This window comes from Ixodes scapularis, unplaced genomic scaffold, assembly GCF_016920785.2.
Source record: "Ixodes scapularis isolate PalLabHiFi unplaced genomic scaffold, ASM1692078v2 PGA_scaffold4__175_contigs__length_147842914, whole genome shotgun sequence".
In the NCBI taxonomy this organism is placed as follows: domain Eukaryota; kingdom Metazoa; phylum Arthropoda; class Arachnida; order Ixodida; family Ixodidae; genus Ixodes; species Ixodes scapularis.
The window spans coordinates 130,749,199-130,775,030 of NW_024609879.1; the positions used below are offsets into that span (position 1 = coordinate 130,749,199).

Sequence of the window (25,832 nt, forward strand, 5' to 3'; positions counted from 1 at the left end):
TGCAAAGAATAGATTTCAAACTGACAGGTCATCGTAAAACCAACAAAAGGGGTGACCCCTTTTCCCCCTTTTTTATCTTTTAAAACGGCGCTAAAGTAGATTTTGAGGTCTTGCTTTAATTGCACAAACTCAATCTACGCGCTCTATATACTCCGTTCATCCTAAAGGCTTCTTCACAAATACAGCCGAGCGCTAAGTAGCGCAACTTGAGCGCTCCAAAAAGCGCTCATGTGGTGTTTCCTATAAAGCCCCTTCATGTTTTAAAAGTAGCGCAAGGTTCGTCGATGCACGAGGCACATGCAACGTACAGCTCTTGGGAAGATCATGGCGGTACAGCGCAGCACTGAGCTAGATTTTAGACGCCTTGTTCCTCCCAGAAGTGGCGCGCGGCACGTGTTTCGAGCATTTCCACAACAATGAATGGGGCAACTTTTCCCAGGATAGAGGGAATTTAGCTTCCTAGCGCGTGGCTTAAGCCTAGTTCACATGCAGCGGTTTTGGCCCTAGAGCGGCGCGATTTCTGCCGTCGCGGCGCTCTGGCCAGCACTAGCAATTGAGCGGCACGAGCGTCGCGACGGCAGAAATCGCGCCGCTTTAGGGCCAAAATCGCTGCATGTGAAACACGCTTTAGTTCTGATATAAAGCGCGATTAGCGCTTTTGTGGCGCCTTGTTAGAGCTTTAGTAGCGCCTTGTTAGCGCTTCTTGTATGGTGGTTATTGCTTAGGATTAGCGCGTGCACAGCGGTTCCGGTTCCTGTCGTTGGGTGTGCATCAACAGTGTACCATAGCGGACATGTGGGACGCTGATATAGAAACGCGGCAAATGCTCTTTCATACGCAATTAGTGCATGTATGTGTGGACCACTTAACGCCTTCTGAGTGTGTGAAATCTTTCGCCACCGAGATTGATTGATTGATTAAAGTCCTTTAATGACAAGGATGGCTCGAGGCCGCAGTGGGGAAGAAGGGGAAGGGGGGGGGGGGGAGGGTAGTGGAGGGGGTTTGGTCATTTCAACATGTCGGGCAGGGTACTAGGGCAGTCCACTAGCACTACACCGCTCGGTATAAGCCACTGATTTTTCCATGATCTGCGACCGCCTTTTGGGCATTATCGTCTGTTTGTATAATAGCAGTAAGGGCTGCAAGAGAGGTCACTTGGAGGTCGTCGATGCGGTCTCGGCCCCGTGCGAAGCCAGGACAGTACTTTATAAGATGCCACAAATCTGCGCGGCACTGTTGGAGACAGTGGCTGCATCTTGGTGGTGCGGCTGATACAGGTGGCGGCTGCCACTTACTGATTATGTGTGGTGTGTAGGCCGCGTTCGCGATGACTTTGTTTATAAAAACTTCTTGCTGCCTAAAAAGTTCTTTGATGACAGGCGTCTGGGGTGTAGCCTCCACGATACGCTGTTTGCTAGCGGTCTTAATGGAGGTGCGAATGAAGTGCATGTACGCTATATGCCTGTTCAAGGGTGTTTCGGTCGGATCCAGGTGATAAGGTGTCTGGAGTGTGGGATTGTCGGGGTGCGGGGTGGCGTAAGTGTGGTCCGTCCCGCGTGCCTGTACGGCTGCCGCATGCGCCGCAGCATTAACCCCGTCATTCGCTGTATGTCCTGGGGTCCAGAGTATGGTTACCTTAATTCCAAATTCTTGAAGCATCTGCAGTCTTTTTCTAATTTGATTCGCTGTGGCGTCTTCCGTGGTGGAGGAGGATAGTTCCTGCACCGCTGCGAAGGAGTCGGTTAAGATGCGATATTGGTGTCGGAGGGTCGCGTCTCTGTCAGTGAAAGCTGTGTTCTGTACGTCCTCCAGTGCTCCCCAAATGGCGAGGAGTTCCGCATGGAGTGCGGTGCCCTGTGGGAGAGCACATGAGTGCTGTCCTTGTATGCGAGGGTCGGTGTCGCAGATCCAGGCCATGCTGACTCTGTCGTTTCTTGCCGTTGCGTCCGTATAGACGTTGACAATGTCTGCACTGCTAGCGTGCCGGCAGCTTCGGCTGCGCCTAGCCTCTGCGGCCAATCTGAGCATAGGGCGGTTGGTGAAGCTTCCATGCGGGGCAGTTTTCCAGGGTGAAATGATCCCACTGACGTCCGGCATTGTATCGCACCGTCGTCTTTGGTCCCATAGGGTTGTCAGCTTTCCCTGGTAGGAGTTGTCCAAGCGGGACTGCATTCGGATACAGGCTTCGGTAATGATGGTCTAGATCGGAGGTATTGGTGCCAACTGATGGAGGAGGGTCATCCTAGTGTGCTTGGGCAGCCCCGTTACTGTACGCAGGGTGGCTCTGTGTAATTGTTCTATGTCGCGTAGGTCTTTCGGAGAGAGTTCGTATACCGGCGCCCCATAGAGGACTCTGCCTACTGCAACCGCACGCGCAAGGGTTGCGGTTGAGCTTTGTCGCGCCCCGCCATACTTGTTGGATATGCGGCGGACGGCGTGAAGGAGGGGTGTCCAGTTCTTACGTAATGTTTGAATCCACTTGTGTGTGCTATTACAGCTAGCGATCTGGGCGCCAAGGATGCGAATATGTCCATTTGTTGAGGTGATTGGTGCCGAGCCGAGCACAAGGGTGATTTGCTTACGCGGGTTGGTGACGCGCTTTCCGTCTATGCTGATGAGTTCGGTCTTCTCGGGCGATAGTTGCAGCCCCAGTTCATCTAGGGTTTTCTCTAGACTTAGGACTGCTGCTTGTAGTTCAGTTTGCATTTGTTGTTCATCTAGGTGGTCGCTAGCTTCAGTCCATATTGTAATGTCATCTGCATAAATAGTAAATCGTGCCGTGGTGTCTCGTTCCAAGGCATCCGCTACCCTTGCCATGGCGAGATTGAAAAGCATTGGCCCGAGTATAGAGCCCTGGGGCACGCCTCTGTCAAGGTAGAATGTGCATGGCGTCCACCCCGGTGCGGTTCCGTGAAGGCGTATGGGTCTACTGTGAAGAAAAGAACGAATCCAGTTGTAGGCTCGTTGGCTGGGATATCTCTGAGCCAGTTCATGAAGGATGACTTCCTGCCGAACGTTGTCAAAGGCCTTTCGCATGTCAATGGCCAGGACATAGTCAGGCATGAGTTTCCGGGATTTCCTGTTGATCACTCGCCGCAGAAGCCAGAGGCAGTCGTGCGTACCCATGTTGGGACGAAAGCCTGCCTGCGCCGGGTGAAGGCCCGGTTGGACGTATTCGAGGTAGTGTTGCATCCGGGCGAGTATCATTCGTTCGATAAGTTTGCATATCGTTGGCGTAAGTGATATGGGGCGTAGGTTCTCGGGCTTGGTGGGGTCCTTGTTGCCTTTAGGTATCGGATATATGAGCGAAAGCTTGAGTGTATCAGGCACAGAGCCCTGTTCCCAGGTGTCATTAATGATGTCAAGTAGCTTTTGTTGTGCTGAAAGAGGAAGATTTCGAAGGTCTTGCCAATTGACGTTGTCGTGTCCTGGGGCTGAGCGGGCCTTACTTTTCAATAGTGCCGCGGTAAGCTCCCCCAAGGTGAAGGGAGCGTCAAGCCCTGGGTCAAGGTTTGTTATTGTTCGCTCCGGAAGATCGGGTGCTGGGCTGTCGCGAGCGTGCGGGAAGAAGGTCCGTATTACCTTCGTTTCCACTTCCACTGGGTTGCCTTGCAGTAGAAGGCCTTTCAGTGGGGGCTGTCCTTTCTTCTTCCCGAGCATGCTGCGGAGAATGCCCCATAGGCGCTGAAGCCCAGGAATTTCTCCGAGCTTCGCGCAAGTGGAGTGCCACGTCTCCGTCTCAAGTAGCTGCTGGTGGGCTTGTATGGTTTTATACTGATTTTTAAGCTGCATGAGATCGCGGTGGCGCTTACCGCCATAGCGGTACCGGTGCGTGAGTTCATGTACTCTTTTCCAGAGGTTTGCAAGGTGTGCGTCCATGCACGTTGTTGTCTCGTCGCATTCAATCATCTCTGACGCCGCGGGCTTAGCGCTGTATATGATGCTGGCGAGCTGCTCGAAGGAATCGAAAGGCTGTTGCTGCGTAAGCTGGCGGTAAATGTTCCAGTCGATACGCGCGTGCGCGCTTCGCTTTCGCATCTTCTAGCGGTTAAGGGTAATGAGGATCGGATAGTGATCACTGCCCCAGGTGATGGACATTGTGTCCCATTTACGGACAAATCTTGGAGTCGCAAAGGTAAGGTCCGGTGTGGTGTCGCGCTGTCGGGAGTGCAGCCCCACTCTTGTGGCCGTGTCAGGTGCATTAACCAAATCGAGAGCGGACATTTCCATGGCGTCGTGAAGGGCATTGCCTCTGGGGTCTGCTTTGCGGTAGCCCCATGCGGGGTGTTGGGCGTTAAAATCACCCCCAATTATGATGGGGTGGGAACCCGCCCGTTGTTGGATGTCTCGTACCCACTGAAAGTCATCCTGTCGTGCTCTCCCTGTGTTTGGCCAGTAGTAGACGCAAACAGCAACAAATGGTTGCTGGCCAGGGGGTTGAATTTTGGCGGCGATCACTTCGCGGTAGTCGTTGCTGATATTGGGAAGGGGGAGTTCAATCGAAGTACAGTCCCGTCTGGTCAGTAGGGCCGCTTGACCCTGAGCTCTTGGTTGTTGTGTGACAGGATCTAAGTGTAAAATCGTATTGTGTTGGATCGTATTGTATCCTTGAATATGGCATGGGCCTCGTGTTTCTTGTAAAAAAATCGCAATCGGTTGTAGGTGGGTTACACGTCCCCTGAGTGTTGTTCCGGTCTGGGTGTAACTTCTGCAGTTCCATTGAAGGCAGGTAAGCGACTTGCTCATTTTCCCTCAGTGGGAAGCTTGCGTCGTTTCACGTCGTCCCTCTGTGTGATTTGTCGGAGTTCTGTCATTACTGCCTCTAGCTGTTCATGGAAGGTAGTGGTTAATGTCGTGAGTTCCTCTCGGAAACTGTTTTCAAGTTTGCGTGATTCTGTGTGTCTCTCTTGCCAGAGGATGCCTAGAATTTGGACGATGGACATTTCGTTCGTTGGCATGGGTACCTTGGGCACGGGCCGTCTTTTTGGAGTGCTGCTACGTGCTCTCGGTGTGCGAGTTCTGCTTCGAGGTTCTCTGCGTTGTACTCGAAGTGTTTTCCGTCACAACTTCCCCACTCACAGAAGATTGGGTTGACAACTGCGTCGCCAGCTGCTCCAGTTTGATACGTAGCTGTTGGTTTTCGAGGCGCAGTTCATCGATTTGTCTTTGATATTCATTTACCTGCGACTTTGGCTTATCCGAAGTAGTTTTGGACTTAGCTACTGTTGCCCATGTCACTGTCTTAGAATTCTCGTTACGTGTCGTAGCTTCTGGGGTGCCTGAATAAGTCTGCTCGGACAGGCCGAGTTCAGCGAGATGTGGCCGGGCTTTTGGCAGGCGACGCAGAAAAGGTCCCCTATGCAATCGGGATCCGGGGGATGCTGGGGACGACCACAGTCTCGGCAAACCGAGTCCTCGGGACAGTGCTTGGCAATGTGGTCCAGCCCGTGACAGTTGAAGCACACTATGTGCTTGGGGCGGTAGTCGTACACCCTTACTAGTTCGTAATCGAAGACGATCTTATAGGGAGGCTTTTCAGTGTCGAAGGTGATGAGCAGCATATCGGTTTTCCCAAGTCTTTTGGCATCAAGAATGGTAGCGGTCTCACATCGGAGGTGGTCCATAATGTAGTCCAGTGACTGATCTGGTCTAACCTTGATGACCCCCTTGCTTCCCTTAGGCTGTCGATCTGGCATTCGTTCTATCTGTACCGCATAGGTTTGTTCCTTGCCTTGCGCTTTGCCTGTGAGCGTTGTTAGCTTCGAGAGTTTATCAGCATGTTGCTCGTCTCGTACTGTCACCTTTACGCAGTTCGCAATGGAATCGTAACGATAGACAGCTAGATTTGCCAGTTCCGCGCCGTAAGTTCTAGGGCCGTCGTAATGGCCTGCTTTGGTATATTATGTACATGCGTCTTATTCAGTGGCCTAATCGAGAGGATGTAACGGGGCCGACTTATCCGTTCGGTGCGGAGCTGCGAGGGCTCTATTTTCCTCTGCGGTTTTCGTCTGGTGTAGGGCATCCAGCCTTCTTCCTCGTTGACTGCTGTTTCTTCGTCACTCAAGGTTCGGTCTGTGTGCATTCGGTTGCTCTCGGGTAAGGACGCGTCTTTTGGGGCGTTCCCTGCACGGGAAAACGTAGACTGCGCGCAAGGCAAAGCCCTGGTTTGGTTGCATGGGGTGGTGGTATCACTTGTGAGGTGGAGTGATGCCTCTGTTGTTCCATTTCCTAACATGGCCGAGGTCATAGGGTCACCGTCCGTGGGTCCGGGAGTTGAAAAGAGGTCAAGAGACTGGGAACGGGGCCCAGCTGAAGCCATAGTGGTTGAGACTCTGGCAGACTGGGACGCCGCACCCCTCGCTAGGCCATAGAGTAGATTAGGCCTAGCGAAGGGCTGCGACTCTTTGCTCCGTGAGAGTCGTAATTCCCTTGAAAGTCGAGGACGTGGAGCTTGCACGCTTACCGACGAAGTTCGCCGGGGCGTTGAGGCCTTTGTCGCAAGGTTAGGGCGAATTTTGCGATATTTCAAAGTAAGAAATATACGGAGCGGTAAGGACGTGCGTCTCTTCCAGTTCACTTCCTCTTCTTCCTCACCGCCACCGAGATACCGACGGGTATCCGGCGAACCTTGTTTCCAGGCTGAGGGACCGAGACACATAGCTCTTTCGAAGGTGGTTATAGTTTAACTACGTGTCTTTGAAGCCAGTGTCACGCATATCGAATAGAAAGCGATGAGGTCGTACCCAATCAATTAGTCGCTCAGAGTCCATGACTCTGGATCGTCTGCCCGACCCTTTGCTTGGAGAGCGGCTCTTTTACTTCCTCTTCTTTCAATGCCAAGGAAAAAACAACAACAGAGTCGACGAGCATGCGCTGTTCCGCAGCAGCAAGCATGAACTGGGTATACTTGAGACTACCCGAGAATCCTCTGCCCCTCTACCGCGTTGGATGGATGGATACAGGTGAACACTTCTAAATGGGTGGCTGCTGGCTCCACCTATTCAAGGCGAAGCTTTCGACACACCGCAATGTGATTGTCTCTGTCTAAAGTGCTCGCGGGAAACTAGAAACACTAGATTGCGTAGAGTGCATGCAGGAAATTTAACGGTAACGTTTATGTGACATACGACTACAACTAAAATAAGCACCAAAAAAGTTTAGGTGGTAGTGTTCTTCTCATATATCTGTCGAGCGGGCTGTAGGCGTGTACGGTTACCGGTGGTTTGCTTTAAAGCGATAGATTTATAAATACCAGGGGTGGCCAAACCGTGGCTCGAGAGCCTCATGCGGCTCTTCGGGGGTCCAAGTGTGGCCCACGGCTCAAGGACAGCATTAAGGACAACATTAAATTAAAAACATATTATTTGTATTCTCCAGGACACAACGCTCCTACTAGAAAGCAAGTTTTTTGTGTTGTTCCCGGTAAAAATCATATACTAAATATCAACATCGTGTGTGGTGTTGTCTGTTATTTTATTTCTCTGTATCTCAGACTTTATTTGAACAAGCCTATTTAATTGAATTAACTATTTATATTTAACATTTTAATGATTTAATATGGTTTATAAGATTAGTTTGTTATAACGTGTTCTGGCCACTCTGGCCAACGCTCTGCAACTATCCAAACCTCTCCGAAACGCACCGAGCTTCGGCCGTTCTCGCAAAAGTTTCCGAAACCCCGGTTTCGGGTCCGAATGCAGAAAAAAAGGTTTTTCTGGTATTTCTTTTTTCTTTTTATTTTTTAAAGCGTGTTTTATTTTATAGAGCGGTGTTTATCTGATACTCAAACGAGAACTGTTAACTCAGCAAGCTTCCCCAGAAACCGCTTTTTTTTTTTCTCTCTCACAGGTCCTCCATCTGTATTTTTGCCAGGCTAGAAAATAAAATGATTCGACTTTGAAGCTTTTTTTATGTACGTTTATTAAAAATATCATCTTATCTTATCTGTCCAATCAACATGTAAAAATTACTTGCACTCAATCATAGGTCTGAAACTTCTTTGTGTGGTCCTACATATTCTAGATGTTAAGACTTTACCTTTTGTTCCCATGTCTCAACTTCTTTTTTTCTGTAACGCCTCCAGTATGGAAATCCTAAACGTTGGGCATATCTGGCCATATCGAACATTATATAATTATATGCGGCCTATGTACAGCCTAGCTTAACTGGCGTTTATACGGCCTTATCTGAAGAATATAAAGTCCTATCTGGAATATATACAGCCTTATCTGGCATATGTACAGACTTATCCGAGGCATATACTTCGTTATTTGGAGTATATAGACATTTATATGGCGGCCGGCTTTCATTATACAGAAAAGTTTAAAAAAACTGAAAAAAGTACCTTGTTAGCAAACTGTGAATGAGGCATTATTAGCGAGCTAAATATTAGCACAAATAATCTCAAACTTCAACTTTGACAAGCTTAAGTTTGGGATTATTTGTGCTAACTTTAACGGGGATTTCAATCTAGCTTAGTTATCTCGGAGTGTTCACATTATATATACCATTTGCTAAATCCCCCAAGCGCATGGCCCGTACTCAAGGAATTATGGGAACGGTGTTCCTTCAGCTCCCTAGTGATAAGCAATTTCGACGAATTCCATGGTTACACAGTTTTTAGTGCAATTTTGAGTCACCCTGAATAAGCGCCGTATAGAGCCCAACAACACTGAGCCTGACATATTACTTTTAAAATTTCTCGTCAATGAACAGCGTTTTCGATACCGTGTATTCTCTCCACCCTTCAACCTGGATGAGCTGCAGACATCTCTTACATTATTATTTTTCTTGTACAGCTTCAAAGACGCTGTACGAGACGCTAACGCTAAAAATATTATGAACAGCCCGCTTACTCAGAGCTGAATTCTAGTTTCGGTTGTGATTTCCCGACTTTTAAGCAATTCCTGCTAAAACAACAATCACGACAATGATAATTTTGTAAGAGGTTTCTGCGACTCAGCCAGGTTATAAGGGTGGATTGTATGCACAGTATCATAAACGCTGGCAGTGACGATAACTTTTTTTAGCGATGTGACCGGTCCTTCGGCTCTATAGGACGCTTGTTCAGGGTGATCACTAAAGAGCTGATTCCTCAAGTGCGGGCCGGGGCACTCGGGGGACTTAGAAAATTGTCTATTGCACACAATAAAAATATAAAAACTGCTGATTTAAAGCGTGTGTGCCTCTTTCGATAAGCCTGGCCAGATCTAGAATTTCCATATTTAGCCAGATCTGGGATTCCCGTAACTGGCCAGGGATATCAGACTATATCTGGCGAATTAGGGCATATCTGGTAGATATACCATATCAGGTTATATGTGGCAAATTTTTAATATGAGCCATATCTGAAATCTTCAGATTTGGCGTGATATAATTTTTTTTGTAAGGGCTAGAACACTGGGTGCAATAGTCTCTTTTCAAATGTCCGTGCCAATACTTGACCGCCATTGATTGATCAGATTCTCTGAGCATGTACTGGAGACAAGCGATGCGTCAACGTTCAGCGAGGACTGCGACCCAATCACACGCTTCGTATAAAAGTAATGAAAGCCGTCAATGTTTCCTGAGAGGCTTTTGAAAAGGGACTATTTGCGACCGTTAAGATCAGAAAATGAGACTTTAGGAGCTTCACATGCGGTACGTGTCAAGAAAAGAAACTCGGGCGATAACATTATGTACGGCTTTTATTTTCACCGTCGCAGCACGGGGTCGTCAGCGACCACGCGTGTTCTCAGGGTTGCCAGTGCAAGCCTTGCTTTAGCCACTCGCAGTTTCGCAGTTCTCCTTGCACTCTTCGATGGTCGGGAATTTCTGACAGTCGTGAGGTTGGTTTATCTCTGGCGTGATCTCCTCGCACTTCATGGTGGTTGGGTCGTACTTGGCGGTCGCATTCACGATATGACTCGGATCAGGTTCTCCCGGCTCGGTGCAAGCTGTGGGACGGGAAAAAAGAAAAAAGAAAATGAGTGTTCACGGAGGTTCCGCGTCGGATATGCTTAAAAAAAGCTGTCGGTCCAAGGAGTCACAACACGCCTAAAAACCGACTGAGGCTCAGTCGGTCGTCGTCAAACGCAATTGTGTGCACGAGCCTTTATAAAACCAGGGATCGGTAGATGGGCCCTAAAAAGTATTCGGGCATACCGATACTAGAATGCTTGGAAAACAGGCCTGAAACGCTGACACTCGGATACATTGATAAAAAAAGGTATCGTGAGATGTGTCAGAAATAAATTTTTAACATTAAAAAGCATTTCAAAAACGAATACGGGGAATACATTTTGAAGAGACACATATCGTGAAATACGTGATGGAAAAAAATTATTTTAAACGTCTTCATAGTTCGTAGGAGTTGGTTGCTTGAACCCGCAAGTGTATGGGAGGAACAAAAAAAAAACACGATCTTAATTAATTTTGCGGTATTTGTTTACCGAAAAGTGTGTACTCACGGTAAGAAGTCAAAGTTTACGTTTTTGCGCCCGAAACAAATAAACAACTACTTGATAATAGTAACAGGATAAATCCGGCATTTCGGGTGCATCCCAGGAATGCATCAAAAATATATTTGGATTTAGGAAAAAAAAGGCACAACCGAAAAAAAAATATATATCGCGAAACAAATAATAATTTACAGCCATTAAAGGAGCTACACTTCAGAACATCACCGCTTCTGACATCTTGTTGCCTAAACTCCTTGTTGTCAGTTATCCGAAGCTCAATTAAAAATCGCTGACAACATTATTTTATTCAGCATAAATGGTAAGGCAGCCCTATGCAGGGCAGCCTCTCGTCGCTAAAAGCTCAGGACATTGTATCGTACATTGTTTGCATGCCTCAAAAGGAAAATAGTTTGGCGCATTGTTTACTCGACGTGCGAAGTAATTCTTAAAAGATTTCGTTATCGGAGGGAGAAGCGATGCTTTTGGCGTTTGAAATCTTCACGTCTCGATAAGGCAACAACTATCTAATCTAAAATGCACCTCCACATATTTTAGTTGTCCACATTAAGAAGGAAACATTAGCAGCGCCCTTTGCGACGATCCAACATCCCCTAGATAAGCGGAAGGCCTCCGAACCGTGATCGCACCGTCACCACAGTCAGATCGATCGAGGCCTGAGATTGGGCACGAGTGCTACGTCAGTGTTCGGCCGGGGCTCGTGTCCAATCAGAACGTCGAAGGTCGGACTCGGGCCCAATAGCCGAGTTAGCGAGATCCGAATCTGATGACGTTTCATAAAGGAAGAGGAGGCGATGTGGAGGCTTTTTTTATTCCAGGTGCTGTTGGACGAGCCGGACGTTTGCGACCGCGGTCCCCTAGGATAAAACAAAACATAGAGATCAGCAAGTCCCACTTCCGAATCTTAAGGATCCCCAAAGGCGCCCGCTCTGCGCTGGGAGACGAAACAAAAAGGCGGCGTCCACGAGGTATTCTGGTCATGTAGAGTGTCGATGTTCTGAGCGTGGATTATTCGGGAGACACAATATATATGACGGGCTCCTTGCTTTAAATCGAGGCTTAACTGCCCATACACCGTACAAACGACGTTCTACGAACACTACCCGAGGCGTGTTCCATCCTTGTATAGGGTGGTCCTGTCTCACTGGTCACACAAAAACCGTCCGCAGTATATTCGAAGCATGCACAGGTATGAAGCAACCATACTTCGAACATGCCTGAAGAGTATTTTCAGGTTATTTCCTCATCATGACTTTATTGAACCCTTGTGTGATGAATGAACATGAGCACGTGACTCAGGCTTAGCGCGTGTGCATCATCTATAGCTCTAGCAGCAGTCCATGCCAAGACTGCGTTATCTTTCTATATTTCTGGCGGTAGGTTATAAATTATGGTGCAGCACGTCGCCGCGGCGGAGGAGGCGCCGTGTAACCGAGCTTTTGATTGCACGTCAAAAGATCCCCAGGTACGTGGTCCAAATTAATCCTCAGTCCTCCGCTGGGGCGTGCCAGATGCCCGCCGTTGGTTTGGCACGTAAAACCCCCAAATTCTTGACGTCGCCGCGGCTCATTTCAACACTGATCGTTCGACCAAACGTGATTTGTTCTCTAAATAAGCCACGTTCCGTTGAAGGGAGTAAATGTAGAAAACCAGGGAATTAAGGACAAAAAATTAGTATACATACTTTGAGGATAGGCACACGTGTGCTGAGAAGCGGCCGTCACAGTCTCTGAAATCAAAGAAATACAAAGAAGCAAAACTGTTAAAGGAGTAAATTTGTTTCTGGGCTATACTGTGACTTTATCGAATTAAAATTTATATTGGCGTGTTCGATGTCACAAGTTCATTTGGTGAGTTTTCTTCTTTTTTTTGTACGTGTGTGCGTTTTGTTAGAGGTATGAACTTTAGACCTTCCCCATGAAGCCTAGTGGTAATCTGGAACTGAGTGATATCCTGCATCGTCTTTTACAAGTAAAGTCGAGCAACAAGCATGACTACGCGAATCTTGCGTGGAAGAGTTTGGCGTCTTCGAAACCTGCCTTATGGAGCCAACCGACGCTGCAAATTACGTTCTTGAATGCCAGAAGCGTCTTTATGTTTAACGATAATGCTTTGGACTTGAACCTTCATAGGCAAGTTCCTCAAGACCAACATGGTGTGCAGTTGCAACCTCAAGACATCACAAGCGCAAGTTGACGATGAACAGGCTTCGTGAATTATCCATGCACAACATCGTAAGACACCCGAATTGAACACCAGATTAGGTAATGCATATGCACGAAAAGTTCTTACCACAAACCAGGACAGCACTGAGCGCCAAAAGGAGCACCACCTTGCAAGCTGCCATTCTCTTCAGTTTTTGCAATGACTCCTCTTGGAAGAGGACAGTTCATTAGTACGGCGATGAGCTGCGCCTTTTATATTGTTAACGCACTACGCATTTTAATCCGTGGTGGCTTGACCTTATTCTCGGGAAAGAAATAATAATAAAAAAAAAAGAATATTTTCAGTATTCGAAAAACTAATAAAACTTCACTCGGGGGCAGCTTTCCATAGCGTTTCCGAGGACAAAGGAAGAGCGCGTGCAGAGTTTTCATCCGCGCTCAATCTGGGAGAGGGCACGCTTGCCAAAACCTTTCACAGCATTGGCACAGAAAGTTGCCCCCGATTATAGAAACATCTGGCAGCTGTTATGATGCGCGGCTTTCGGGGAACTAGAACAACCCATCAGGCATTTTTATTTTTGTACATTGAAGATCCGTGGTGCGGAATGTGGAAAAAAATATGTATTTTTAACTTGATTCATGGCACTGTCGTGTCACGGAACTCGGGGATCTCGTAAACAGCTTTACGCTGGTGACCCCGCTATTTTACAGCATAGCTTACAGCCGGAAACAGTCACAAAGAGTGTTCCGTACTGCTTCACTGACGGGTATACGAAGCGTGATTGCGAAACCTTAACGGGTAACAAGGTTGATTAATACCCCTTGTCATACCCTTCTGAGACGACGCCCTAAGAGTCATTTTAGGGGTCCCTCTAATGATTATTGGACTGGTTTAAAATGTGCTGTGAGATGAAGCTCATTGAACGTAACACGGAGGAAAAGCTTCATTTCCTTAAGGCCCTGTCACACTGAGGCAACACGACGGCAACAGCAACACAACACGTTGTCGAACAGTCGGGCAACTTGTTGCTCGCTAACCGTGCTGTCCGACAAAACTGTCACATGGCGGCAACATGGACGACGACTAAAATGTTGCCTCGGTATGAAAGCTTTCGGCAGCAAAAACAGCAGCAACTCGTGTTGGACAACGTGTGTTGCCCTGATCGCTGGCTGAGCGAATTTCGGGCCGGCAACACGACAACATAGATAGCTTCGATGGTAGAGTTAGTCCCCTATCAATAACGTCTTACTCAAATAAAGGCTTGGAAAGTGTTATTTAACAATAATTAGAACTGGCGTGCCGCTAAAATATTTTTGATTAATGTTTTTGCTGCGTAGTTACGGAAAGCAATTTTCGCAATGGTCACAGCCACGGTCGAGAACGTTCAGACTGGTTTTGAAATTAGAACTGCCGAGAGACCAGCTCACATTACTGATAGTGAAATAAAATTGCATGCCTACTCACCCGCTGATAAAGTATAATAAAAGTAATCCAGAAAACCAAAGATGAAAAGTCGAAGCATTAAAACAACTACTCTGATCATGATTGTTGGTGCTTGGAACCTGGAACAGGCGCCATCAAACACCTGATTTGTTTTAAACATACCCTGGACGTTTTGGCGAATGAAGCGATCACATAGCAAGCGGTAGGCAAATAGATAGTGTTGAAAAATATTTATTCCACCGATTGTTACGAAGGCCGATCATGTCGGTGTCGGAGTTTTGAAGCACTGTCAGTTCTGCTCAACACCGCGCTACAAAAGGCGCTTTGGGGTACTGCCGGTGCTAACTCAACTTTACAGTAGAAAAAGGAATTGCATGAAGGAAAGAACCGGACAGAAACGCTTCATACGGTGGCGTAAATCCCAAACATATATCAGCAATGTCACTTTCCTCGGTTAAGGTTATCTGCTTTGTCAGCGAATGAGGAACATTTTGATAAAATAAAGAGCGCAAGATACTCCCCGCGTCAAGCGTTCTAATCACAGTCGCTGGTTGATGTCGTACCGTGGTAATTTCCGGCCCTTCGAACGCACTAGCACTTTGTAGAGTCACATTTCCAATGATTCCATGCTGCACACGAACGAAGGTAAACATTCAAGATGGCGGAGTGTTCCCCGTGTTCTCCTCGCCGTCAGCGCGGTGTGACACGGTTGTCGGACAACAAATCGGGCAACACGGTTGCCGGGCGGCAGCAACATGTTGCCCGACTGTTGTTGTTGCCTCGATGTGACAGGGTCGCCGGCAACACGATTTTTCCGTGTTGCCGGATAGAGTTGTCCAACTGTCGCCTCAGTGTGACAGGGCCTTTAAAAGGCGATTTATTTTGGGAGTTATTATCAAATTTAGGTAACAAAAACAAGCCATGCATTTAAGCTCAGTGACGTATTATGGACAATTGATTGATTAGAGGGTTGGAGAGAAGCGGCAGGCCAATCGGCAGCGGTTCAGATACATGGCTGCCACGCTGACCACGGGCACGCATCATCGCCATAGTGGTTATAGCCCTTTGCATCGTCCCAGATTCAGGCTCCGAACCTGATCGTGCCGACGTCGTCCACTACGCCGCGCACCGCTGGCCCCGTCACCCTGAGAAAAGCCCAACTAAACTGAGTACAGAGCGCTCGGGCGCGCTTTGCTCCACATTTTTGCCGCTTCCGCTGATCGGTACAAATGCTATCAGTCTAATCAAAGTAGCGATTCGGGTCATGGGTTAGCTGCACCGTGATAGGTTTAAGAGAGAAGCAAACAATGGAGGCAACAGGATCAAATAAGCGTGTTTTTTTTTTTTTTTCTGGAATGTCCCACGAATGTTGGCAGACAACGATCACAATGCCGCGCCCGTCGAAGTCGCCCGGCACAAATCCACCGGCCGATTTTTTTTTTTTTTTGATGAATCGACACTTGGCATTTGTTTTCTTGAGAGAGAACGGCTGCCAACGCGCACGACTAGCACATGATCCTACATAGATTATACATGAGGTCATGTTGACTTATAATTAACTCGACAACTAAGATATTGAGGTGGCCTAGTTGGATATGCATGAAAGCGCAAAGGTTAGACAAAGGACAGAACATGCAGACAGGACAAGCGCTAACTCACAACTGGCTTCAAGCTTTTCCCGGCATTCCGGGAAAGCGCCTTCGGCTCGTTAGGCTTGCAAAGCACGCACGGGCTCGTCCAATCGAGCGCGTGTAATGTGGGAACCAACACAAATAAACACGGGAATACCAAACTGACCGGTGATAAGAGTTAGCACAGGACACACGGCCAGAGCAGCAGATTCAAACCGGTTCGCTGGTCTCGCCACCACGGCCGTTCGGAGGCAAACGTCTCGATAAGTGTTTCCTTTCTTTTTATTATTACGTTAGCATTACTTCCCTAACACATGCTCTGACCTTGGACTGGTTTGGAGCACACGAATCCCACGTTCGCAACGTCACCACGGGATGGCGCCACAGTCCCACTGGCTATAGAAAATGGCTAGAAAACACTTTCTGCAAGCGCCGACAGATGGCGACGGGGTGCATTTTTCAAGAGACCATCCGGTAGGGTGCATGGCAACGGAGGCCGCTCAGGATTGGCTGGGGAGCGACGCCGTGCCGTAACACCTAGCAACTGAAGGTTGCTAGGTGAAGACCATCCTCCTAAAGCAGCGGCTGCCACACAGCGGACAAAATGCCATTTACAAGTGGTGTTGTCTGCTTTGGGGCTGACTAGCCAGGGGAGAGGCCCATGGGGCCTGGCCCCCCCCCCCCCCCCCCCGAAATCTTCCATTTTGCTGGGACCTCCTCTCCCCCCTCCACCTCATACAGCATTTTGTCATGGGCAGGCCCCCCCCCCCCCCCCCCCCCCCGCGAAACAAGCTACGTGTCTGGTTGAAGCCGAAACTAACAAAATCATTCCACACTTTCCCTGGCCTTCTAAAGCGCTACACGTTATTCCTGCTTATTTTAATATCAATCGCAAGACAATTATATTTAAAAAAAAAATTAATAATGAAGACTCCCACAAGAATCTTTCATGTCATAACCAGAATTCAGCTCACAACTGGAATAAATCCTCGGGTATCAACCGTAAGTTTATACTATATATTTTTGCCGGCTTACGTGGGCCTAGAAATCACTGAAAAGTTATAGCTTCCCGTCCAAAGTGCCCCCAGAAAATCTAAGTGCAATGCTTGGCCACGGCAACGCTCTTTGTGTGCGCCAGACATGCGCACCTTGCTGAAAGTAAGTAGGTAATTACCGTCACTCGTTACGCACGAAAAGTAAAAGTAATTTGGTACGTTGCTGGTCACTGCGATTCAAAAGTAACACCTTACGTCAGGTTGAAAGTAACCCGTCATTTCCTCGTGACCGTGAGCGTGTCGATTATTTAAAGCAGTAGCCGCTTCCCACATTTTTTCGTTAGTATTTTTTTTGTCATTTAACGCGTACATGTGTGAATGACTGGGTATAGGGTGGTATTCACCGGACGGAATATTTTAGGGCGCTTTTCACAGCATATGCTCAGAACGACCTCACATTACTAGGCTGCAGAAATCGGGAATATTCATGGTGTAGAATGCACGTTGCAAAAGAGCTGTGGAGGCTCGCCGTCCTCACGTGCTGGACAGTCGCGCACACAGCTATGGCAGCCACTGAATACTCTCTATATACTGACGTACCTTGTGCACATTTTTGTGGTCTATCTATTCTCCATTCATCCTTAAGCTGAGACAAGAATCTCTGCCTTCAGTGCGAGATCGATGGCGTCCGCAGTCCTTTGGTTGCGCGTGCCTGCGCGTTCGCACTTGAGTTAGCAAGGGCAGGAAGCTCGCGTTGAAAGTGGAACTTCAAGTCTCAAACGGAGTATAGCGTTTTCAGGTAATGCGAATTGCGAGAGCGAGCTGGAATGGGAGCTAAAATTTGTGTACTCGTTTTGTACACGTTCCCAAGCAGAACTAAATGACTACCGCTACTTCTTAGTTTATCAAAATGTAACAAAACTACGCTACTCGTACTTCTCTTAATAGGAAACTGAAGCGGTATTGTATTTCAGGAAATACACTTGAATTGTTTTCATTCGGCTTCCAGGATCTTGAATATCAAGATTATGTTTCTATTCGGTGCACTGATGCTGCAGAAAATTAGTTTCAAAATTCCGTTGAGCGTGACGTCATATTAGGAGTTTTCAGAATGTCCGTACTCTTGCTGTTTTTAAAAAAAGGTAAAAACAAAATACGTAACTACTGGTGTCACTGCGGGGGAGTATAGACCTTTCAGAAAAAGGGGCTCCTAGCCGGTTCCATTTTCAGTGTCCGTGCTTATGGCGGGAGATTGGCTCGCTTTTCGAAGCGGCGAACATTTGCGTGCTGTGCTGAGGTTATCGCAAGCTGGGCTGAGGACTTCTAAACATACAAATAGGGTAAACCTGTCAAACCTGCAATTGTACGTACGCGCTGCTCACACGAGCGACACGCGCTTGGCGGCTGAAAGATCCCAGTTAGACGTAACGACTGATCGGAATTTTTTTTTTCGTGTTCTTTCGCGTTCAGTTACATCTTGGGGAAAGACGAACATGATATTCCGATTTATGAGATACAAAAAAAAAAAAAACTCCGATCAGATTTTAGGAACTTCAGCTTCACTTTAAAGTATTGCCAGCGACCTTCACACTCAAAGTCACATGAATGCATGAAGTGCATTATAGGGAGTTGGTTGGGGAATTGGCCGGCCACGTGATGCATATTTCCGCGCTAAACATAGCTGAGAAAGTGAGCAGGTATAAACGTCACGTGATGTCAGGTCACGTGACGTCAATTTCTCCCTCTGGATTTAGCGGGGAAACTGGATTGGTGTCCAGATTGCAAAACGTGAATTTGCCCCCGCTAAAATTAGCGGGAAACTGAATTGGTGTATAGATAACGTGACGTCGATTTTTCACTAAATTTAGCGGGGAAACTGAATTGATGTTTTGGCCTCAAGACGCGAATTTTCCCTCTAAATTTACCGGGGAAACTGCGTTGACGTAGAGGTCACATACTTTCAGTTTCCCCAAGGTGTATAGCTCACAGTACGTCAGAAGTCGTCACGTGACGCCAATTTCCCCGCTAAATTTAGCGTAAAATGCACGGACAGACGCATGGGTGGGCGGACGGACCGATGAACACAATTTTGGGAACGGGGGTAGCGTTAGAAAGAATTCTATGCTTCATAAGTACCTACTTTGTTTATTCGTTAAAGGAAAAAATAACTAAATACGAACAGCGCGTTACATAAATCGCGTCACATACAAGTCTAGAAAATAACTTTAATCAACAACGGATGCCTTGCATAGCAACAGTATCATGAACCGATGCATGAAGTATCCACGACGAAGTTGTTCCTTTCAAATCCTGACTGCAGGGAGACCAAAGCTACGGCGCAGAAGCCTATACATTCAGATATTTTTTTCACTAACCCTACAGACTATTTCCTCGCATGTTTTGCGTCGCAGCTATTTCCATAGTTTGCGCAAGTACCGGTATCAAAAATAGACTTATTTTCACCTAACCGGATGTGCCAGAGAGTAAAAAAAAAGAAAAAACGAGGGGACTCAAAAACAGATTAAATTTAATTTTGTAGGTTTCCTGTTTTTCCTTAACTTGTATCATATCCTTGCCCTACCAGGCGGCAACGATTCCGCGAAAACGAGCGTTTGGCGGGCGTTGATCCACACCAGAAAATGTTCTTGCCGAGCAGTCATGCAACAGCCAGGAGTGATCAATCGCAATGTTCAAGATTGCGTATTCTTTTTTTTTTTTTTTTTTTTTTTAGAGTTCAGCTTTTAGGTGTTTGTTTCCGGCTTGAGCGGCGCCGGCGTCGCTGTCGCCGTCGGCGTAACCGCGCGGTGCATTATGAGAAACATCCCATAATGAACCTCGGTGACGCGCACGTCACCACGGTGAATTATGGAACTGTGGCATTAGTAAAGTACCTTGTGAGCGGCTTTTATTGTTTATAACATGTTTTTTCTCCCTGAAAATCACAGGTGCGACCTGGGGTGATAGAACTGGGTTGACAACTTGTGTTGCCCGTATTCTTCTCCAGAAGGAACTAGATACCTTCAGTCGTTACTCCATTAAAAAGTAAGCAAATACGGTACTCGTTTTTCTGTTTAAAAGTATTAAAATCGTTACTTCGTTCTAACAAAAAAGTAACTCGATACAAGCAACGCGTTACATGTAACACGTTACGTATGAGTCTGGTTTTCGACAAGCACCCTTGTAACGTGAGCGTGACCAATTCCCGCGCTGCGAAGAGCTTGTTAGTTGACTTCTCCGGTTTTGTGAGATGGCGAACGAATATTGAAAGAAGGTGGATTTTTACGAGGATCAACACAAACAATTCGCCTTCTAGTAGAAACGCTATTCATTCTTATCGTGTTTAAAACGTGCTGCAAGGTGTGTGTATTGTACTAAAAGTGTTCGCTTTTAAGGTGTGGAGATTATCGTATTGGCAACCTTGCAGCGCTTTATTGGTTGGTGTTGATGATAGGGGGACAGTGGGCTTTGCCAGAGCGGTTTCTTATGAGTTGCTACCCTCGACTTCGGTTAGGGAAATAGGAAAACTGTATATATAGACGCTTTGCAGCAGCTGTGCATGGGCGCCGCCATAACTGACCTTCAATTTTTGTTTCCCCTTATTACGTTTACTTCACTTCATTATTACCATAGCAGGCTAGGTCATTGCCATCCTAGATTTTACTCTGTCTTTCTCCCCAGCATTGGCCTTTATGGAGGCTCGTCCACACCAATTTCAGTGGCTCGGTATCTCGGTAAAACAAGAGAAGGCCAGCAATGGCGGCTGTATTCTGGCGCGTGTGTAAAGCGTCTATACAGTATATAAATTAGAGAGCAGAATGAAACGATTGTGAAGATAAAAATCACAACGAGGATGATGCCAGAACTCACCCACACACCGCATACACACACACGCACACAAACAAATAAAGACACCTTATGATAGTTGACAGTCTAGTTCTAGCAAGAAGCTGTGTCAGATACTGGGATGTCTTTGTAGATCGGTTAAATGTATTCCAGGCGCTAAACACAAAGGAAACAGAAGGGACGAGCATTTATTTTGCTCTTTGTGTCTTGTAGACCCTGCCGTTCGTCATGGTATAGTCGGGGCAGTCGTTCAGGGTGTGTTCTTTGAGCCCTCCACTGAGCAACTTATGCCGTCCCATTAGTTCCTGCTGCCAATGAGATGAAGAAAGTTTGGGTATGTATATCAACCAAAGCTATTTAACAATGCAGGAGTGTTTCCTGTGGCCTCGGCAATTCTGATGGTGAGCGGAAAGCAAGCTCCGGGCAGAGCCGTGTATACAGAGAGTTTGGTCAATGGGAGGCGCGGGCAGAGCCAGGGCGGGCACCAGACGCAGAAAGTGGGCTTGACATGCTCCCTTGGCCACCCAGAAGACTAAAAGTATCCCCTAGCGGTGGTAGCGAGAAACTGCTTAGGTCAAAGGTATGGTATTATTGAGGGCGTAAGAGTAACAGGAGGTAAACGGTCAATGACTCCTTGAAGTTGACAGTCATAGTTGGCATGACCGCAGTCCGGACAACATTCTTACACTAGTTTTCCTAATAAGAAGTTCAATAGTTTCTTTCCATCATATCGTCACGCGGACTGGAGACTGCATAGTTCGTAAACTGTATGAAAGGCAAAGCGCATCACCGTAGAGCCATCGTCTGTCCTGTTTCTTTGACAGACGCACCAGGAGCCGAAAGAATGGCAACTAACTTTGTGAGCACTTTCAAGACGATCGTCCAGCTGGCGCTCATTTTCGTCGTAATGTGCAGTGAGTGTATTTTGACCCGCAACCTGTACACATTGTTTTTTGACTGGTCTGCAACCTTACTTCCTTAGAATGTAATCTAAGGCACATTTCCGATGCCGGCTACTCAGCAACTTGATTGCGATGTCTACCTTGAATTCAGATTTGACTGTAAGTTATTGGCCTCGTGGAGTTTGGCCATAAGGCTTAAAAATTCAAGTTAAGTATTATATAGCGTGACGTGATAGCGCCTCAGCGTCCTCTCTTGCTGTCGTTATTCGCAGACATCGCTGAAAACAAAAATCTCCTAAATACACTAGAACAAAATTATAGTGGAATATTTCTGGTATTGTGATTGAAATGAGTGTTTTAGTATTGCCTAGAGGATAATTGTTTTCATAGGTCGATTCGCATACGGCGTTTTACTTTGTGTATTAGAACGTTGCATAGACCTGAGTCACGATACGACTGGAAGTTACTGTGGCAGCCAGGTGTCTCATCGTTTGTTCGCTTTGTTAAGCTGATAAATGGCCTTCGTAGCTCGACGCAATACACAATGACAAACCTAGTAAAACGCCACTATGTGAATGGTACTTTCGGATAGGAGCTTTCAGTATAAGGGACCGCCCTCTCAATGAGCTCTACCCATATTGTACGCAAACCTGAATTCGAAAGTGTGACATCTAGGGCAGCTCTTTACCCGACTTGCATTTGGTTAATGCGGTTCTTTTGTTCTACTCGATTTCGGGGTCCGACGCCGCCGGACCACAGCACACTTGCGCCTACCCTGAAAGTAGGTGAACGGTTTCAGACGTATAAGTGTACCCCATTCTACATTTCATTGCGGACCGTTTGATCGAATGTCTAATTCAGCGAAGGGTGAACGTTTGCTATGGTGAACGTCTCATCACTCATGCAATGGGGATCTCTGGCAGAGCACCCCGGATCTGTGCCAGAGCACCCAGGCTACGGAGGTTAGAATGCACTGCATAAATTAGAAGTCATCGTTTTTGTTCTGCTTTTTAATGCAAAAGCATTAACTGTCCCATGGAGGTCATCAGCTCTTGAAGCCAAGCCGAACAGCACATAAACTCCCCTGTTCCAATGGAGCCAAGCCTGTTGTCCGTAGCGGCGCTCTGATGGATAGGCTCCCATTGGCAGCCGCGCGGCGCAGTTCCAAGGACCGCCACCAGAGAAGCCCTCACCATGGCGGTACGGTGGCGCGGCCGCCGGTCAGAGGGAGCCGCTGGCCGCAGAGCCAGCAGAGCCAACACCACCTAGACAGAAGGCCTCCGTATGCTCTCCTCTCCCTCTATGAAACGTCATCAGAGTCGGATCGCGCTAACTCGGCTATTGGGCCCAAGCCTGACCTTCGACGTGCTGATTGGACACGAGCCCCAGCCGAACACTGACACAGTACTCGTACCCAATCTTACACCTCGATCGATCCGACTGTGATGACGCGTGCGGAAGCCTTCTGTATAGGTAGTGTTGGTCAGAGTCCCTCGGTCAGGGTTCCTTGGTCAGAGTTCCTTGGCCAGAGTCCCTTGGTCAGAGCAACACCACCTAGACAGAATAGGCCTCCGCATGGTCTCCTCTCCCTCTATGAAACGTCATCAGAGTCGGATCGCGCTAACTCGGCTATTGCGCCCGAGCCTGACCTTCGACACGCTGATTGGACACGAGTCCCAGCCGAACACTGACGCAGCACTCGTACCCAATCTCACACCTCAATCGATCCGACTGTGATGACGCGTGCGGAAGCCTATAGGTATATGTATAGTGTTGGTCAGAGTCCCTCGGTCAGGGTTCCTTGGTCAGAGTTCCTTGGCCAGAGCCCCTTGGTCAGAGCAACACCACCTAGACAGAAGGCCTCCGCATGGTCTCCTCTCCCTCTATGAAACGTGATCAGAGTCGGATCGCGCTAACTCGGCTATTGCGCCCGAGCCTGACCTTCGACGCGCTGATTGGACACGAGCCCCAGCCGAACACTGACACAGCACTCGTACCCAATCTCACACCTCGATCGATCCGACTGCGATGCCGCGTGCGGAGGCCTTCTGTCTAGGTGGTGTTGGCAGAGCCCGCACGGGCAGACTCCGGAGAGGCTGCACGGCCGAGCTATGCGCCGCGCGGCCACTTGCACGAGAGGGCGCGCTCGGCCATCGGCCGCAACCACCGCACTAGCGAAACGTGCGGTGGTTGAGAGTGCGGAAGAACGACATGCTTTCTCATTCACAACTCATAAGAAGTGCTTAGGTGTCTTTTTTTATATTTTTTTATAGATCAGTTCGTTCCTCCACTTTCAACTGACGTGTATCCTTATGCAGGCGCGTTACTGCCACGACCGCTAAGTGAAATATTGCATAATCGGAACAACCTATAACTCCAATCTAAACCTGCTTACAATAGGATTTTACCTTCACGTTAATACAGCGTGCAATAAATATAATTGTAGTGAACGCCAAAATAACGTTTTCGCTACAATTTCGTTCCTTTTTATCGATCAAACAAATCTAATGGAGCCACTCAAGTCGCACCAAAAGCGCATCCTCAAGGTGCTCGTCGTTTTTGCGTGTTTTACCGGTAAAACCAATCACGCAGAGGAAGAAAGAAAGGAGAAGCGCCGGTCCGTTTGTCTTTTCAGACTTAGGCTAGTTGGCTCAAGCTACCACCTGTTACAAAGGGTGTAGCCATTAACATCCATCCATTTATCCGTCTACGGGGAATTTACTTTGCGTGGCAGGTTTATAGGCAGCCGGCAATGGCCAGGCGGCGCCGGCAGAGGGAGACCCCACGGTTAACCCTGTCTCGTTGTAGCTTAATTGGCAAAGTGTGAACGATAAGCCCGACATTGCGTGCCGAAGGCTTTGAAATGCGCGACGTATACGAGCGCAACGCACAAATATTGGAGCGTGACGCAGCGAAAAGCCTGATGCTTCTTCGGATTAGGTGATACGCAGTCACGTTCCCATTGGCCCGCCAGGGCAGTAGCTTCCGCTGTATACTGGCATGTTACGCGATCACGGCGTCCTGGGATACCCAGTATTTCTTGCTTTAGACACCAGGCTAAGCAGCGCCACCAGAGTAAAAGCTCACGTTTGAACAATGCAGCCGCCACTCCCTGGGGTACCCAATATTTCTTGCTTCAGTCGCCAGATGGCGCCAAACCAAACAGCATTGCAGGTTGCCTATAGCAACACCACCTGGACAGAAGGCCTCCACACGCGTCATCATAGTCAGATCGATCGAGGCGAGAGATTGGGCACGAGTGCTGCGTCAGTGTTCGGCTGCGGCTCGTGGCCAATCAGCGCGTTGAAGGTCGGGCTCGGGCCCAATAGCCGAGTTAGCGCGATCCGACTCTGATGACGTTTCATAGAGAAAGAGGAGACCATGCGGAGGCCTTCTGTCTAGGTGGTGTTGCCTATAGCCGGTGATAGCGCCATGACGAGGCACTTTTGGCGTTGCTCGATTCGCTCCAACGAGTCGTAACCTCGGTTGCATGCTGTCGGCCTTGGCCAAACGGAGTATAGCAGTGTATGTGTGCGTTCTTTATTTTGAGTAAATGCCATGAAAATAACCTTTTCTGTCATTCAATTTGCTCCCCCACAGCTTGCACCAATCCGGGTGAAAATGACCCCAACCACATCGTGACTTCCACAGCCCAGTACAACGCGACATCTGGGCAGTGCGAGAACATCCCGTCGGAGACTGGACCTCACAACTGTCAGAAGTTCCCTACCATCGCAGACTGCGAGACGAACTGCGGGAATGCCGGACAGGAAACCAGTGCTGGCCACCCTGAAACACGCATTGTCATTGACGACCCCGTGCTGTAAAAGTAAAAATAAAGCGTGTTTTGTTTTGTTTTTCCAAGACGCACCTATCATTGAGTCGTATAATTGGATCAACAGGCGCATTGTGCAAAGATAGGTGACGTACCTCTTGTCATCCAATCAAAGCATCAGCGTAAAATGCAGGTGTCCTGTTCACTGCTCTTGCCGGTTTTTTTTTTTTTTCAATGACGTCACACCATCGGCCATTACAGTGGCTTTGATTCTGAGTGCCTACCTTTTCCCACGTACATTATGCACCTCCGAATTTGTTGTTCTCCGTAAGAACAAGTAGAAATGACCACGGGCACGGTGCTAGGACGTCACGCAAGCCTTTTATTGACGACACCAAAGAAACCGACGGTATCTATAGACCTTCGCAGGTGGGATTCCGGCTTAACCTCGAACCGCGCGCCGAGGTGAGGCGGTCTTTTCTCCGGCCAGGACGTTCGCTGTTTGTCGTACAATGTTGCCAAGCGTCTCTTGTTTAAGCATACACCCCTGAGCGCAAAAAGGGACTAAGAACTAATTTCTGAAATGTACAGGTGCTGTCTTCGATCGTGAAAGAGCCAAG

General features: G+C 47.9%; 2 protein-coding genes across 2 annotated transcripts; one reads left to right on the forward strand and one right to left on the reverse strand.

The window, feature by feature from the left end:
• Positions 1 to 9,759: 9,759 nt before the first annotated feature.
• LOC8052298 lies at positions 9,760 to 12,804 on the reverse strand. Its single transcript, XM_002436065.5, has 3 exons — positions 12,750 to 12,804; positions 12,142 to 12,186; positions 9,760 to 9,935 (listed from the first exon to the last, which is right to left on the reverse strand). Exons 1-3 carry the CDS (start codon positions 12,802 to 12,804, stop codon positions 9,760 to 9,762), a joined length of 276 nt encoding a protein of 91 aa, XP_002436110.3.
• An 8,572-nt stretch (positions 12,805 to 21,376) lies between these two features.
• Positions 21,377 to 25,264, forward strand: LOC120845251. Its single transcript, XM_040217074.1, has 3 exons — positions 21,377 to 21,457; positions 22,182 to 22,218; positions 25,038 to 25,264. The coding sequence occupies exons 1-3, from the start codon at positions 21,380 to 21,382 to the stop codon at positions 25,262 to 25,264; spliced, it is 342 nt and encodes a 113-aa protein (XP_040073008.1). The 5' UTR covers positions 21,377 to 21,379.
• The last annotated feature ends 568 nt before the right edge of the window (positions 25,265 to 25,832 follow it).